Source organism: Dama dama, chromosome 20 (genome assembly GCF_033118175.1).
Source record: "Dama dama isolate Ldn47 chromosome 20, ASM3311817v1, whole genome shotgun sequence".
In the NCBI taxonomy this organism is placed as follows: domain Eukaryota; kingdom Metazoa; phylum Chordata; class Mammalia; order Artiodactyla; family Cervidae; genus Dama; species Dama dama.
Window position 1 is genome coordinate 106,091,584 of NC_083700.1, and position 17,502 is coordinate 106,109,085.

At 52.8% G+C, this 17,502-nt stretch overlaps 1 protein-coding gene across 6 annotated transcripts in view; it reads left to right on the plus strand.

The window, feature by feature from the left end:
- STK40 (serine/threonine kinase 40) overlaps positions 1–17,502 on the plus strand; it is a 37,323-nt gene that overhangs the window by 4,957 nt on the left and 14,864 nt on the right. For 3 of the 6 annotated variants that reach the window (XM_061122373.1, XM_061122372.1, XM_061122374.1), the window contains exons 2-4: positions 14,279–14,398; positions 16,224–16,309; positions 16,562–16,705. In XM_061122373.1, coding sequence (XP_060978356.1) covers positions 14,287–14,398; positions 16,224–16,309; positions 16,562–16,705 — 342 coding nt within the window. In that variant the 5' untranslated portion in view covers positions 14,279–14,286. Of the gene's footprint in view, positions 1–14,278; positions 14,418–16,223; positions 16,310–16,561; positions 16,706–17,502 lie in introns of those variants that run through there. The other 3 variants (XM_061122375.1, XM_061122377.1, XM_061122376.1) reach the window with 2 other exon arrangements.

The following is a 17,502-nucleotide window of genomic DNA, read 5'->3' on the forward strand; positions in this document are numbered from 1 at the left end:
CTTGTTCAGCCTTCAGATGGCCCTCGAGAGCAGCCCTTCCATCTGGTGCTGTCCACACTGACTCAGCAAGTGATGGGTCCTGAAGAGCAGTGTGGCCTCAGGGGAAAGATGGCATTCCTGGGGCTCCCGGGAGGTCTCATCTAGAAAGAGACCTTGAGGTGGGATTTACTCTGGAGGCTGGGTCAGCCAACTGAGTCCCTCAGGAAGGAGAGATGTCTGCAGGGGCCACCTGGGACCCACTCGGCCATCAGGGAAGTGAGAGGGAGCTGCCTTCAAGTCCTTGTCCCCTGAGCTCTGCAGAGAGGGATGTGCTGTTTGATGGGACTTCACACAGGCCCTTTGAACTGGGGAGACTTTCACAGGATTTGTCCTCGCACTTGCGGTGTACAGAAGGTCAAAGGGAAAGTGGCCTGAGACAAGGGCATTTCTTCCTCCTGCACCTGCTCAGGTGAGACTGTGGCCTTGAAGGTGGCCCTGGGCCCACAGCAGCCCTGCATCTCCTCTCGGGATCTGTCACCAAGATCCGAGAAGGGAAAGCATGGTGTCGCTTGCATTGATTTCCTTACTGTCTTAGAGATGGTTCCACTTTGTCTCATGCACGTCTGGGTTATTTTAGGTGATACTGTGTCATCACGGTTTGTGTAATTTATTCAGCAAACTCTCTGCTGATGAACTTAGGTTATTCTTGGTCTTTTTGCTCTTCAAACAAAGCTGAAGTGACTATATCTGCTTGTGTGCGGTTCTGCCCACCTTAGGTATCCACAGGATAAATTCCAAGAGGAGTTGCTATCTCAAAGAGTACCTTTTATTATTATTATTATTTTAACTTGGTTTCTCAGGCCCCTTCTAGTGGACTGGAGCAGCCTGATTTTCCACCAGCCAGCGAAGATGCTCCTTCCTGAGGGGCACTGAGGACCCCAGTGGTGATCACCCGCTTCTGGCTCTTTGCGGTCAGAGTTGGGGTCCCCTAGAGCTTACATAGTCCAGCAGTCTACAGGTCTGCTGGTTTCAGAGAAACTAGTTGTGGGAAAGCACCAGAGAAGATTGAGAAGGGCTCTTATCATTTAGGATAAAGCTGTCCCCTCTTGCCTCTGTTTACAGATCATCACCTACTTGGCAAAAGAGATAGGCAGAGGATCTTAAGGCTTTAGGGAGTCTGTGACCCAAGGATCCCCAAGGAAGAAGTGGCCTGGACGTGGTAGTGGGAACTGGCAAGAGCGGGCTGGTATGCCTGTCCCCTGTCTTTGGGTTTAGGGCAGAGCTGGCTAGAGGTGTGGAGAGGTGCCTAAAAGCAGGTACCTTTAGGGAGAGACTCAGGTCAGCCCCTCAGGAGGCCTCAGGACTGCCAGAGCGCAGGATTCTCTGGGCTTTTAGAGCCCCGCTGCTGGCATGGCCACCTCTCGAGAGCAAGCATCCTGCACCTTTTTGTAGTTGATGTGAGTCCCTGGTGTCGTGACCTCTGTGTCTGAGTTCTCTTCTGACTCTGCTCCTGTATTGAGGCTTTCTGCCAGCCTAAGGAAAAAGGAATTGTCTCTGTTCTACGGAGAACCCCCAGGCAGGAAGGGCTAAGGAGCCTATCCACCATTACTCAGCCAGCAGGGGCAAAGCCAGATTTCCAGCCCACACTTTTGTGACCCTAGATCCCATGCCATCCCATTCCCTGATCCTGGCCAGGCTCTGGCCCCAGGGAGCCCAGCCCATGTGGAATCTTGGACCCATAAAGCCATAGAGCTGGAAATGACCTTGACAGAGTTGAAGCAGTCCCTTCTTTTTTCCTGGAAAAATGGAAACTGCCATTGCCTGGAGATACATCCCTCCCCTCCTACCCTGTGAGTAGTGGGTAAGGAGACCTTCAATCCTGTCTTCCAGCACTTAAGGCTCAGATGAAACCTGGCTTCAGAACCCAATTCTGCCACTTGCTAACTGAGTGACCTTAAACAAGTCACTTCCTATCTCCAGCATCTGCTGTAAAATGGACTTAGCGCTCCTTGCTCCAAAGCAGCGATGAGGATTAGACACAAGGTGTTATTGGCCTCTGGTGAGGCCCTGGAGAGCTCTTTGGTGGTGAGTCTGAGTCTCCTGAAAGAGGCATCATGAACCAGCTTCCAGGTCTCCAGTTTGAACCATTTGGTGGTCTTCCCAGCTCTTAAAGAAGCCAGGTGGCAAGCAGGAAGTTCCTTATAAGCAAGTTTGCAAGTTACCTGGGAGAGCTTAAGCGTGGTGGTTTGTCTCTTCTGACGCAGCCTTGCATCAGCTTGCCGGCCCACACGCTCAGGGCATTCTCAGCACCATGCTCCCTCCAGCGCGTCTTCTCCGAGACCCAACCTCCCGGATCCCAGTGCCACTCTTAATAATTCTAAAGGGTTCAGAAATTTGGTTAAGTTATTATAGTAATCTACAGTGAAATAGTTAAGGAGAATGAGTTATGTGTATGTGCACATGTGTGCTCAGTCATGTCTGCCTCTTTGCGATCCTATGGACTGTAGCCTGCCAGCTAAGCCAGTTAAGCACTGCAGAAGAATAAGAAAACTACCCATCTCCTGTTTGTGTTCCGTTACCTGGGTGTATCCACTGTTAAGTTTCTTCTAGAAATTTCTTATGCATATTCATTTTTCAAACCCAAATAGGATCATTTTATGCAAATAGAACTGCAGTTTTCTTTTTTTTTTTTTTAAAGTAACGTATCCTAGACATCTTCATCCATCAGCAGACATGGGCCTAGTCTTAAAGGCTGCATAGTATTTCCCTGTCTGGTTGTACCATGATGGACTGAACCAGTGTCTCTTGGTGAACATGTAGATTGTCTCCTGTCTGGAGGGGATGTGTGTGCGTTTTGATTTTTGTGGTTTTATCTTTGTGTTTTTTTGCTGCTACCCAGGGCTCTTGAGGGACCCTCATTAAGTGTATTCATCTTGGTGAACTTGTGTGAGTGGGCCTAGAGAATATATTCCTAGAACTGGGTGTGCTGGACCCAGGACATGGGCATCTTCTCCTGCTTTGCTGACTGTAATGTCGCCTTGTCTTCTGCATGCCTGTGGGGCCTGTGCAGGGGGTTCTGCGCTGGTCAAGGGCCCAGGCCCTGCCCCCAGGAGCTCACGCACTGGAGAGACACAGGCAAGCAGGCTCCCGCCCACACGTGGACAGAGTGTTGGGGACGGCTCATGGCTGGCCTCAGTGACTCGGAGCAGGTGAAGTGCCTGCATGTGTCCACGTGTCTGAACAGCCTGCTGAGGGCAGCTCTGATGGCAGAGCCCGCTGTCTGCCTCTGTGATCCTGCCCCCCAGCAGCCACAGCCAGCAGCATCCGGCAGACTGCAGAAAGCGCAGTGTATTGTTCCTTCTCAGGGTTGTGAAATTTAATTGAACTTCATTGTTGATAGAGGCAGTTAAAGAAAGGCAGTTGGCTGGCCCCAATCCAAATTACCTTTCTCACAGGATGATTGCAGTGACTTTTGCTGTTGAAAACCACACAAAGAGAGAGAACCGCATCACCTGGGGCTGGCCTGGGCATTCCCGTCTGTCCATCTGTCGCTCTGGAAATCTGGGATGGAAGGAGGGAGACGTAACATTTGCCTGGTGCCTCCCACAGGCTGGCTCCCCGCAGTCCTCAGGGCACCCCGGGCAGGGGCCACCCGGTCCCTCTCCTCTGGGTGGGGAGGCTGCGGAGCAGGGAGACTCGTGCGCGGGACAGAGGTGCTGCCAGCCCCGGCCAGCCGTGCTCTAGTTGTTTGCTGCTTTCTCTTGGCCTGACTGGAGCCGTCGTGGGTGTCAGGAACCTGAATTCCGCGAGAGACCCGGTGGGAGGCTTTGTTCCCACTGAACAAAGCAATGGTTGATGGTGTGAACTGAGGGGGTCCCCCCAGTTGCCCGGCAGGCTGGCGTGACAGGGGCAGGCTTCAGTGGCTCAGTCTCCCGTCACTGCACACGGCAGAAGGCCCCCCACGGAGGCGAGGGGCCGCCAGGAAGGCCTCCTGGTCAGTGTACTTGGCAGCTTCCCCTGGCTGCTTCTCTTGGTAGGAGATACCCGAGCAGCACAGCCTGAGAAAGAGCTATTAAGTCTGTCCCTTCCTCTTCCAACACCCACACACAGTGACGGATTATTTGTTGTCACATCAGCTGCTTCCGGAGGCCCCGGGAGGGGTGAAGTCTGTGGCAGGGCTGGCGATGCTGCCCTGGATTCCGCTCTGGTGACTCTCAGAAAGGCTGCTCCCGAAGCCCTTTTCCCCGGCCCAGGCACTGGCTTCTTCTCACTTATCTTTTCCCCAGAGAGGCCTCCAGGCCCACCACTGTGTACACAGCCCTGGAGCCTCTTCTCCCAGATTCCCTCTGGGACATATCCTCCCAGCCTGGAGCCTTCCGCCCCCCTGAAGGTCTCTCCCCTCAGCCTTCATGGAGGCCACCGAGGAGCCCAGTGGGGCTTGCCCAGGGCAGGGAGGTGAGGAGGGACATTCCTGATTATGTAATCTCCTTGAGCCTCCTGGAGGAGACTGGAGCTGGATCTCCGAGCTGCAGACACGGGGCCCCCTGTGAGCAGCGGGGGCCTTCAGTCCCCAGCTGGCCCCCAGAACTGCGCTCAGCCCACTCTCGTCCTGCCGAGGAAAGGCAGTGACAGGGGATGGGTCTGCGGATGTGCTGCGGGGGGGAGCAGGCTGGGCACGGGGCCCTGGTTCTGGCCGCCCCTCCCACTTCCCACTGGGCTGAGTCACTTCCTCTCTGGCGTTGCAGGTAGTCTCCCACACGCCCAGCGGCCTTCGGGGGTGGGGTGCACCCCCTGCAAGAGAGGAGCTCCGGTTAGTAGCAGCCAGTTCGCCCGTTACCCCCGAGGCAGGCTTTTAGAGAAGGATGTGATGTTATGAATTCCTGACAGATTGGAGCTATACATATCCTGCATTTTAGAAATGAACAAAATCATCACTCTGTTTTGGAACGGGGGAGATGACAGCACATGCATGAATCTTTGTCATCAGGGAGTCCTGGCTAAGGCTGAGGGATTACTAATCCGCCTCCCCATCCCCCAGCATCCATCCTGGGCACGGAAGCCAGTGGCTTCCAGTGGGTTCCTGGGGAGATTGCTTGTGGCCCTCTGGTTCCCTGGGAGAGGGTCCATGCCTGCTCAGGAATGGCTGTCATTCACACTCCAAGGAAAAGCCCTCACACAGAGCCCCCTTCCAGCCAGCCAGCAGGGGTAGAGGAGAACAAGCCACAGGCACCCTCCTCTGGCCCGATGAGCTGGGGAGGGTCTCGAGGCTTTGGTTTGTCAGCAGACCGAAAAAGAGGGGAAATCTTTACTTCATGAAGTTGTGAGAATGAAAGAAAATGTAGGAAACACTAAGAACAAACGATTTCTGGCAGCAGTCGATGCCGGGCAGGTGATGGTTTAAAAGGTATGCACCTGGAGAGCCTTGTCACCAGGGAGCTACCTCAGCATGGAGCAGGGACCCTCGCCTTTCATCCACCAGAGACCTCGAGACACCCCTATTTTACAAATGATGAAACTGAGGCCCACGGAGCGCGAATGACAACTGTTCCCTGGTTTGAAACACTTGGTTCCGTGGGCTGCAAGTTTCTCTTGGTTCCCTGGGTTGATTTTGTGGATGCGGAGAGCAAGTCTGTAGGGAAGCTGGGCCACTGGTTGCAGCACGTGCATGTGAGTGTAGAGGTGCAGTGAGGGTTGGTTCCCTGAGTGCTTGGGTCAGGAAAGGGTGGGGGATGCTGCCTTGTGGGCTGCTGGGAGGGGTTCTGAGCAACCCAGCCTCTGCAGCTCCACAGAGCATCTTCTCTGGGTCACCTGCTGAGATTTCACACTGCTCACCTCAAGTCTGATGGTTTGTTTCCACGTATAGTCCACTAAAAGCGTAGCTGAGCCAGAAAATCTCTTTTCTGGGGGAAAACAAGTGGTAGGAATTTTTCTGACCAGCAGAAGGACCTTCACACTCCAAACCTAGAGTGTCCAGAGAGTCTATCCCCTGAGTGAGGAGCAAGCCAGGCTGTCACTCACACCTTCCCACACTTTACTGCAGGAAAGCAGATTTTTTTGCCGGACTCAGCAAAAAGGGGGCTGATCTGTCCCTTCGCCAGTGAGGGGTTGGTCCCAGTCTGCAGGCATGCTGTGAATGGGTTTCATTCCTCAGGGGCGGGGGTGGGGGGGGTTGCCCTCCAGCAGCCAACACTGTAAGCACAACCCCTGGCCATCAGCCCAGAACCGCCCTGCCCCAGGCATCCGGGCGTTTCTGACATGGGACTTTTCCTGGACAGACTATTCCCAGCACCACTGTAGCCCAGTTACCTACAGCTGTGACCCCTTCTCTCTGCTCCTGGATTCTGGCTCCTGCCACGAGCTGGTGGACCATCCGTACTTTCTTCTGGGTCTCTCTCCCTTCAGCCCCTGGCCTCTCATTGGGTCTTCTCTGCCCCCAGTGTGGGTTTTAGTACCTTCCGGGTGCATGACAGACACTTCTGCACTCTCCGTTTTCTCATTCAGCAGTGGGTGGGTGCAGGGAAGTGGAGATGAACTGGGGCTGGGGTTGCTCAGCCTGGAAAGTGATGGAGGCAGGGGAGTCAGACAGTGGTTACAGCACACAGGAGCAGACAGAGTGTGCTCTGGCAGCCGGAAGAGGAAAGGACTTGCTGTGGGAGGTGACACCTGTGAGGACCAAGGGAGAACAGGGCAGGGGTGCTCATGGCACACTTGGAATTGTGAGTCATTTGGTGTGGCTGGATTTATGGGGCATAGACAGGCAGGGAAGCCTGGGTCTGGCCAGGCTCACTGAGGAGTTTGGGTTTCTTCCGAAAGACCCCAGGAAGTGTTGGAGGACCCCCACAGCAGAGACAGATGGAGCTGTGTAGGCCCAGGTCTCCAAGCAGAGGAGAGAGAGCTGCCTGCTGGAATCTGTTTGTCCAGGCCCAGTTACACAGGGCCTCCCTGCTGGCTGAAATGGTAAAGAGCCTGCCTGCAATGCCAGAGACCCGGGTTTGATTCCTGAGTCGGGAAGATCCCCTGGAGAAGGGAATGGCAACCCACTCCAGTCTTCTTGCCTGGAGAATTCCATGGACAGAGGAGCCTGGGGAGCTATATATATATATAGTCCATGGGATTGTAAAAGGTCGTGCATGATGAAGGACTAACACTTTCACTTTTCAGTTACACAGGTAGCTGAGGTGGGGGGTCTTCTGATGGAGTTGTTCCTGTATCCTTCCTGACTAGAACAGTGCCCCACCATCTTGCAGTGGGTGCAGACACCCTTTGAAGATGCACTATAGAAAGACGCCACCAGGTGGCAGACCTTGAGATCGCACAGAGACCTCATTTCCACCCCGCCCCTGCCCCCATTCCCTTAGAATAGTTTTCCGAACTCCTGTTCACACCAGGCTGGCTCCACCCCACAAGTATGAGATTCCAAATTCTGCTTCTGTGAGCTTTGTACCCACAAGAAATCCTTTTGAACCTGTGAATCTGGACAACAGATTCCTCCAGGGTCTTGGGAGCTGTTCCAGCAGAGTGCAGTTTCTCCTCTGTCTCCAGAGAGTAAATTCCAGACATGGTGACCCTTCACCTCTAAGCACTTCAGCATCTGTAACCTAAGAACAGGGACATTCTCCTATGTAACCACAGGGCAGTTTTCAAATTCAAGAAATTTAACATTGTAGCATCTGATACACAGTCTATATTCAGATTCTGCTAATTGTTCAAAATATAACTCCTTCCCCTCAGGATCACCTGTCTCATTTATTTGTCCGGTCTTTAATCTCCTTCAAATGAGACCAGTTCTTCAGCCTTTTTTAAACTACCTGATGTTGATGTTTTTGAAGCATATAGGCCTGTTGTTGAACGTTCCCTCAATTTTAGTTTGTCTTCTGATCAGCTTCAGGTTATACATTTTTGGCAAAAAAAAAAAAAAAAAAAATTAACTTCAGTAAGGTTGCAGGAGTAACATGATGTCAGATTGTTCTGTTATTAGTGGTATAACTTTGATCATGTGGTTAAGGTTGCAGTTTGCTTTTTTTTTTTAAATGTATATTTACACATAGTGAATTTCACAGGTCTTCTAACGATTCAGTCATTTTGGCAAACACACACACCTAGCCTCATGTCCTTTGATAGCAGTTTTACAGCCCAGTATGTGTGCTCTGTCCCCCTCCCACAGTCCTCTGCAAGAGATCCTGGACTAGAGGCACTAGGTCTTAGTTCTAGACTCCTCACTGCCCCCCAACTGGATCATGATGAAGGACTCATTTGGTGTGGCCGCATCATCCTGGGAAGGAAATGGCAACCCCCTCCAATCTTCTTGCCTGGGAAATCCCCTGGACAGAGGAGCCTGGTGGGCTACAGTCCACGGGGTCACGAAAGAGTCAGACATGACTTAGCGACTAAACAACAACATCATCATTCTGGACAGTCCCTTACTGTGCGTTGAATTGATAATTGGCAGCTAGTGCTCCGGCCTCTGCTCCCCCATAAACCAGTAAACAGAACAAGAGGATGAGATGCTGTGTACCTCTGCCTAAACGAACAGGCCCTCCCCTTGACCCACAAAACAACTGTACCCTGCCCTCTACTGCAGACTCGTACCTGGTACTGCCCAACACCCCTCTGCCTCCTCAGGAGCTCAACCAGCCCCCAGGCTTCCTCTCCTCCCCACATTCAGCTGAACATGTCACTCGGGCTGTTCATCAGACCACCCACACCCACACCTACGCCCACCCAGCCTGGAGTATCAGACCGGCAGACAGATAACAAGTTCAGGGTCTCTTAAGCATTCAGTCTGGTTATCTTCCTTCTTCTTCTCCCCACCCCCGCTCCAAGTCAGTGCCTGACTGTTCCTTTCTCCTTGGGCAGCAAGAGAAATTCAAAGTTACTGTGTTTAAGCTAAGAAAAGCACAGTTTATCATATGTTCATAATATGCCAGTAAATACTCTTGCTAACCCTTTTACCTGGGTCATCTCACTGAATCCTTGGATCAGCCTTGTAAGGTGGATCCTGTACTCTGGGTTTTGCACATGCAGAATAAGTATCTCGTCCAAGATCTCATCATTAAGTAATGGTGCTGGGCTTGCTCTGACTCCAAGCATCCCAGCTAGTATGGGTTATGTAGGTCAAGATGGTGATCCCTTTAGCTCGAGAGTGACTGGACCAAGCAGAAGTCAGCTGAGGCTTGCAGCAGAAAGCACCCTAAGCTTTCCACCGCCACCCCCAACCCCCACCCCCAAGTGCTGTAGTACAGGTGTTTCTGTCTGTGCTATGGCATGGAATCGACTGAGACGCATTGTTCTGACCACATTATTCTGCCACCTGAGCGTCCTGTGAACAGAGACCCTTTTCTACCTCCTTCCTGGGGTCTGGTGTGGGTGTGGCCACGCAGACCCTTGACACATGTGTGGCAAATAGGGCTGAAGCCAGAGATGGGTGGGAGCACCTATGCTGACTTCCAGGGGCCAGGTGGGCTGGACAGAGGGGCAGGGTCCCTGCCTTCAGTAGGCACTGCCAGAGATAAAGCCCAGAAGACAGAGGCCTGAACAGCTCAGGATCTTTTTGTTTTGACAGAGCCAGGAAACATGGGGGTGGGGATAGGGACAGCTTGAGTCCTGACACTATCGGCTCAATGTGACCCTGCAGTGTAGACAAGTCCTTCGGCTCCTAGCAGGCATTAGAAGCTGCTGACAGATCGTGGCCACCAGCTGTGGTGTCATCACACACATGCACACACGGAAGTAGTTCACTGGGCTGGGGTCTGCCGTTGGCTCCTTGCAGGGACCACCTGTGCACTCCGCCTGCACTGGTTCGGTCTGCAGGGTCCCCCGCCTCTCCAGGAGCCCTGAGGTTGCAGCAGGAAGCCTCCCACGAGGCTGAGTGCAGAACTCTGCAGATGTGGACAGGCCCTGTGCTGCCCCTCGTGTTTGTGGGGCTGGGCACTCGCGCTGGCTCTGTGCGTGTGTGAGTGGCCATCGCCCGGGGCTGCATCCGCGCACCCACATGGATACCCGTGGGGATGCTTCTGGGTGTGAGTGATAGGCCTCTCCTTGCCTCAGCCAGGCTTCAGCTGCCTTGTAGTTGGGTGGAGCTGAAGAAGGACTGAGCTGGGAAGGTCTCAGTACCCTCTCTCTTTGCAGCCTACCTCCTTGGGGGGTTGGTGGTATGCCCACCGTGTTGAACCACGGTCTGCCATAGGGTGCCCCGCCTGGCGCTGCCCTGCCCAGCTGTCCTGCACCGTGGCACACTGCAGCCCTGGACTGGGCATCCTGGGCCTTAGAGCCTTGGGTGGTGCCAATGGCCCAGGCTTCATTGCCTCCTGGGAGAGCTTGGCTCACATCGCCCAGCAGCTTTGGGACAGGATGACCTTAATGGCAAACGAGCAGGGTGGGGTGGGCATCGCCTCCTCTGGGTATGCTGTGATGTGAACACAGAGCTGATGCCCACAGCTTGCTCCCCAGGTCAGGCAAAGGGAACCCCCCACTTGAGGGTTGAGCAGAGCAGCCTACAGGCGGCGGGCATGCTTCCCCCTCACCCTCTTTTGCCTCGCAGAGCTGTCTGCTGAGTCCGGGTTCTGAGGGAACTGTTGCTGACCTGGGAGGATTGCCCTGGAAGAATGGATGGACTTAAAGCTCCAGAGACTTCTATATCAGGCCTCCTGAGTTCTGGCAAGCTGAGCCATGGGCCCAGGAGACACCAGGCAGACAGCTCCCTCTTAGCCAGGCAGGGTCAGGGCCCTTCACCCCGGCCTGAGGACCAGTGTCTCAGGAGAGGCCTGGCCCCAAGTCCTTTTGAAACCAGGGTACTCAGAGCTCCCACATTGCACTCTCACTGTGAGGCCAGGATCCCTTGAAGCAGGCTCCCTGTGGGCACATCAGTGGGCCATTTGCAGGTATGTCTGGGAAGGGGACACAGCAGGATGATTTGAGGGCAGGAGACAAGAGGGTGTGTCCCCGGGGGGGTTGTCTCTGCTCATCCCACCAGCGAGGCCACCACAGCTTCCGATTGCCCAGACCTGCCCCCTCACACTGCATCCATTGCCTCCGCAGCTCAGGTGGTGTGAAGGAACGTTCCGGAAGGGAAGCAGCCTTGCTGCCACTTCCCCTGCCAGCATCTTTTCCCTCTCCCTGCCCGTCTGCTCTCATCCTTCTGTCTGCCTACATCTTGGAGCAATTCCCATGCCATTTGCTTGAGTTGAATCCTTAGTGGGGTGGGTGGGGTCAGGCGGAGCCCACTCACTGTCTGTGCTGCAGCTGCTCCCGGCAAACTGTTGTCTAGACCATGCCTGAGCGTGGGCGCCTAGGCAGCGTCTACACAGATACGATGACGCCATAGTGGTGCTCTCCAAGGATCCAGGAGGAGAGAGGATGCTTAGTACTCCAGGGAAGCCAGGGAATAGGGCCAGGATGTACTGAAATCAACTCATCTACCAGGACAGGGCAGCTGACCCCATTGGAGCCATCAGCTACTGCAGGGAAGGTGTCCAGCCACCCATGGAGCATCTACTGGGCCTGGCACGGGGGTGGGGGTGGGGGGGTAATGGTTTTATGTACTTTTTTTTTTTTTTTCATTTTTTTCTAATTCTGAGGGAGTTTTAGTCTAGTGCTAGGGGAAAGACATTAAGCATATGAGCACACAGATAAATATATAATCACAAAATAAGGAAAGTGCTTTGTATGAAAACTACAGGATACCAAATGAGACTGGGACCCGTTGGTGTTGCGGATATCAAGACGGCTTCTCTGAGGAAGTGATACTCAAATTGAGAAAGATGCACAGAAATTAGCCAGGCAAAGGGTAGGAATGGTGTTCTAGACACATTACTGCCTAGCTTTTTAGGCTTTTTCCAGAAGCAGTTGTGTTCTCCCCCTGCTCTTATGTGAGTGACTGAATCTGCTGCCAGCATGACCCTTGTTGGCAGCAGTCATCGCTGAGCCTGACCATAGCTTCTGCTCTGTCTGGGACTGTTACAGCCTACTGAGCTACCTGATCCTCGTCACTCTCAGTGAAATCATGGGTCTGCTCCTCAGTGGCACCGCTCTGGAAATGAATTAGGGGCTGGATGAGAGGCGGATCTGGTAGATTGGACTAGAAGGACATTGGGCCGTCTCTCCCAATTGCCAGTTCACTGCATGGAGTCAGTCTCCTGGGGTTTAGAATAAGGGCCAGAGGCCAGAATGGCAGCATGTGAAGAGATATAAGCTAACTAGTGAAGACGCACCGGTTCTCAGAGTAGGGGTACCTTCTGTGAATAATGGCAAAAACAAACTAAAGGAAAAGAAAACTATCTGATTAAGAAAAACTACATCCTATGGCAGTTATAGCCTTAATATATAGAATTCCTAAAAAATCACCAAGACTAATACACACAAAGCAGTAAAAAAAAAAAAAAAAGAAAGAAAGAAAATGAACTGGAAATTCATAAAAGAAATACTGCATATAACCAGTAAGCATGTAAAATTGTAAAGCAAGTCCAACTTCATGAATAATTAAGGAATTACAATTTAAACAATGATATGCTTTTTAATATTTATGAGATTGGCAGCTTTTTAAAATATGGAAATGCTCCTTCCTGATGCAGGTTCTAGGATTTACTCTCCCATACTGCCCGATGGTCTATAAATCAGCACAGCCTCCCTGAGAGCAGCCTGGTAGTGTTTGTCACACTTCTTTAAAAATACGCACCCCATTTGACCATTCTTGGAGTTTATCCTGAGGGAGGCAGTTATGCCAAGATGTTATTGTTTATAACTGCTAATAAAAGATATAAAAAGTGGAGAGAATCTCAAAGTCTGTGAATAGGCATGTGGTCTGATAAATCATGACATATTCTTACCAGGGAGACTCTTTCAAGTGATGCTACAGAAGATGGAGGAATGTTAATAAGATTTTTTTTGTGACTTTATTGAGATATATTACATATACCATAAAATTTACCCTCGTCATACTGGTATATTTTAGGTGGGAGACAAGGACACTTAGAAATGGCGTCACAGTGTGGTCTAAGCTTTCGTAATAACCAGAACTGTGAGCGCGCGCGCGCGCACACACACACACACACACACACACACACACACACACGAAAGTCTGATTGAATATTAACAATGATTATATCTTGATGGTAACATTATGGGTATTTTCTGGTGTTTCTGCAGGAAATGCCAGTGACTTTTTTAAAAAGAAAAAATGATAGAAGCTCAGGTTCAGTGTTCCCAAGCCCTCTGTGTAACAGTGAAGCCTGCACTCCCGACGTGGCCTTCAGGTCCCTTAGATCTGGCCCTTGCTGGCCCCTCTGGGCCCTCTCTCACCACTCCCTGCCTCACGCCATACACTCCAGCAACACAGACTGCTTGAAGCATGTTGCTTCCGTGCCATTTCTTGCTATGTACGTTTGCACACCCAGGCCTCTCTTTCTGGAACGACCTTGCCTCTCGCCCACTCCAGCATCACCTCCTCAGGGAAGTGCACCCACTCTGGGCCCGAGGTCTCAGGGCTGGGCAGGCGGCCTTTCCTGGGCATCCCTGGGACCGTCTTCCCTCCTGTGTGGGAACTCCACTGTGTCCACCTTTCCCCGCCCCACCTCCAGGACACTGTCTTCCTGAGGGGTGAACTGCAGAGAGCTAGAAAGAGCAACTCCTTCTTGTTTTTTTAAACCCAAGTTGAGAGGTTGATGTCTTCTAGAATCTGGTTCCCAGTCTCCTTCCCTTTTAGGGGAAAGGGGTATTTGGGGGGAAGGCCTGGTGGCTTAGATGGCAAAGAATCCGCCTGCAGTGCAGCAGACCCGGATTCCATCCCTGGGTCAGGAAGATCCCCTGGAGAAGGGAATGGCAACCCACTCCAGTACTCTTGCCTGAAGAATTCCATGGACTGATGAACCTGGCGGGCTGCAGTCCACGAGGTCGCAGAGTCAGATATGACTGAGCGACTAACGTTTTCACTTTTTTCACCTCACTTCGAAAACAGTCGCTCCAGGGCCAGCTCTCTGTCTCAAGAAAGCCCAGTTGGCATCTACACAGAAGTCAGTATCCTCCTCTCAGCATCTGAATGCACCCTTTGAGGCGGGCCAGCTGCCCACCTCTGTAGCCAGGACCTCCACCTGGAGCACCTAATTAATCCGCAGAAAAGGAGCCATGATTCTTTGTTACCGAGAACCTTCCATGCTACTCTGGAAGGGGCAGGAGGTGACTGCGGCCACGGAAACAGCAGCAGCCGCTGTGTGACACACCCCCAAGTCAGAGCCTCGCAGGCTGGGTTAGCGTAAGGAAGCTCGCTGATTTGCTCAGTGAGAAGGCTCTTTTCTGTCTCGTCTAGAGCTGAGAATGAAGCGGAGAGCATCAGACAGAGGAGCTGGGGAAACGTCGGCCAGGGCGAAGGCTCTAGGAAGTGGGATTTCTGGAAATAATGCCAAGAGAGCTGGACCATTCATCCTGGGTAAGCCTCTGATGGCTAGGTGAGTGGGGGGCCGGGGCAGCCCAGTCTGACCTGCGGACACACACAGTGCCGCGCTGCACCCGCCCCAGTGCGGGGTCCTGACCAACCCTCTGTTGGTTTAAGCGGAGTCTGTTTATGAGAGTGGAAGGTCGCTCTGCACCAGGAGCTGTCATTTCAGTTGTAGCTCACCAGCCTTAGATTAGAGTCAGCCGAGAGCTGGACAGTCTCCCCCAGGAGAGTCCTATGCGTGCCCCAGGACTTTGCCCTCAGGAGGCATACAAGCTGTCCTAGAACCCAAAGTCCATCTTCCAAGGCGCTTCTCTGACCATTCATGGAGGGCACAATAATTTTGCAAAACGTTTGGTACAGCTGCAAACTTCTTATAAAATTGGCACCAAAATCCTGTAGAACTGGGTGTTCCCAGTGGTCCGGAGGAGCAGCAGGGCCTTTCTGCATGATATTCGAGGCCCAGCAACTCCAGACTGCATGCGTGGGGTTGCAGGTAGGGTGGGTCCTGAGGACCCCAACATTCCCAGCAGCCAAAGGCTGGGTGTGAATTTTGCTTTGGCACAGCATCTTGAACTTAGGAGTACAGGATAGTTGCACCTCCAGTCACTTAGCAAATAGTACATGGAGCCTGTTACGTTCTGGTCCTGTGCTGTTTATCAGGGATGCAGCAGTAATTGAGACAGACAAGTTACTGGGGAGCTTCCTGGTGGTCCAGTGCTTGGGACTCTGTGCTTCCACTGCAGGGGCCATGGGTTCAATCCCTGGTCAGGAAACTAAGATCCTGCATCCCACACACCTCCAGGCACAGAAGAAAAAAAAAATTGGGCAGGAAGGTTGGAGACACTCTAAAGCTAAAAATAAAGACCATAAAGTTTAAAAAAAAAAAGACAAGTTCCTGCCCTCACGGAACTTAACATTCTAGTTAGAAAAAGAGAGTAAACAACACATGCGATCACCACAGGAGTAGGGGGGAAGGGGGAAGGGCCCTGAAGGAAGTAAACAGGATGATGTGAGTCCAAGAAGGGCCCAGAGACAACTGTAGACAAGGAAGGTTCTGTATGAGGAAGTGACATTGGCTCTGACAGCCAAGGATAAGAAGGAGCAGCCATGTGAAAAGCAGAGGGAAAGCATTCCAGGCAGAAGGGACAGCAAGTGCAAAGGCCCAGAGACAGGGAAGGGCTTAACCTCTCAGGAATTAGAGTCCAGCAGAACTGGAGTATGGTGAGGAGGGGTTGGGGAAACATGATCCATTGAAAGCTGGACAGGAACCAAATCATGTAAGACCTTGGAGGCCAGAAAGTTTCAATTTCTTATTAAAAGCAGCGGAGTGCTGTTCAGGTTTTTCAGCAAGGCAGTGAGACTGTGACACTCATTACCTGATTGATGCTCCGAAAGCTCGGGGCGCTGTCACAGACCAGTGAGCAGCGTACATCTCCAGGAGTACAGAAGTTCCCAAAAGCTGATACACAGCCGCAGCAGACCACCAGGGGAGCCTGTTCAAGGGACGGTTTCCTGGCTCACCCTGGAGCTGGTGATTCAGAGGGCCCAGGTTGCAGCTGGGATCTGCTTTTAACACATGCTCCTCGGAGATTCTAGTACGCACCTCGTGCTGAGAAGGTATAAAAACCAGATGTGCTCAGACATGCACACACACTGCTCTACTTTTGGAGGGGTGACCTTTTTTTCAGTGGGTGTGAGCCATGGTGTCCTCCAGGAGAAAAGATCTAGCCAGAAGCCCCCGTGGTGGCATGATGGCTCGGTGCCATGGTGGACAGGGCTCCCGAGAAGTAAAGCCAGCGGCTTGTCTGTGCCACAGGTCCCCGTCTGGGCAACTCACCAGTGCCAAGCATCGTGCAGTGTTTGGCGAGGAAGGATGGCACAGATGACTTCTATCAGCTGAAGGTAAGTGAGGCACAGGGCCCACCTTCTGTCCCACCCGTGAACAAGAGCAGCACCACTTCTTCCCGGGGGTTCCATGTGAACCTCACATTGCTGTCACGTCGGGAAAAACCATTTCGCTTCATCCACACACGTGTGGGTGGATGTGCTGGGGTGGCATGGGAAGACGTGAACCCCTGCTTCTCCTGTTCTAGTCACTCTGCTTGGAAAAGTAAAGGTTGTGGGGTTTTGCTTTTGTGTGCGTGCCTTCCTAAGATCCTTACCCTTGAGGAGAGGGGCGACCAAGGAATTGAAAGCCAAGAGGAGAGGCAAGGCAAGATGCTGCTGCACACCGAGTACTCCCTGCTCTCCCTCCTCCACACGCAGGACGGGGTGGTTCACCACCACGGGCTCTTCCAGGTGAGTGGCGCCTCTCCCGCCCCCACCCGGCTGGCACCGCTGGGGCCACGTCGCACGAGCTCCCCCAGTCTGCCTGCATGCAGAGCAGCAGGCCTTCTGGCAGGCAGCCTGGAGGTCCGGTCAGCACAGCGCTCCTGCCGTGATGGTGGCAGCCTAGCGGGAATGCACCCCGCTTGCAGGCTTTCTTTGAAGAGCCGCTTTTCCGAGAAAAGAGGAAAGCGGAAGTTATTTAAAGACACGGGCTCTTTCTAGCTATGTGGTCAGGAATCGGCCAGGCCAGGGTGGGCGGGAGGGCGATGAGGAAGGTGGGGCAGGGAATTGTGGATATCCGTGATTGCTTTTGGTACCAGTCCTGCTGCCTGCCTGGGCATTTCAGCATCTGCAGCAAGGGGCCCTGGGCCCTGGGCTCGGATGTCCCAGGTCCCTTAGGAATGGTACTGATTAGCAATTGGTACCCTGAAAAGAGCCTTCCCTAGAACAGAACTGAAATTACGTCTCCAAAAATGAAACGAAGAACCAGCACTCTGAGTGCTGGGGGAGTGGGTCCTGTTGACGGCCCCCACAGAGCTTCTGCACCGCCTTCGGCACGCTGGCCAGGCCCACGCGTGCTTGGATGGGCCTGGTGTCAGGGAGGGCACACAGGTTTTGAAGCAGGCAGTTCTGAATTCAGGTGATGTAACCTCGGGCAAGTCACTTCCCAAGCCTCAGATCCCTCGTCTGAGAGCCGTGATTACTGTGCCCACCTTGCATGGTGCTAGGAGGATGAATGAGAGGGTAGAACGCCCTGAGCTGTCCAG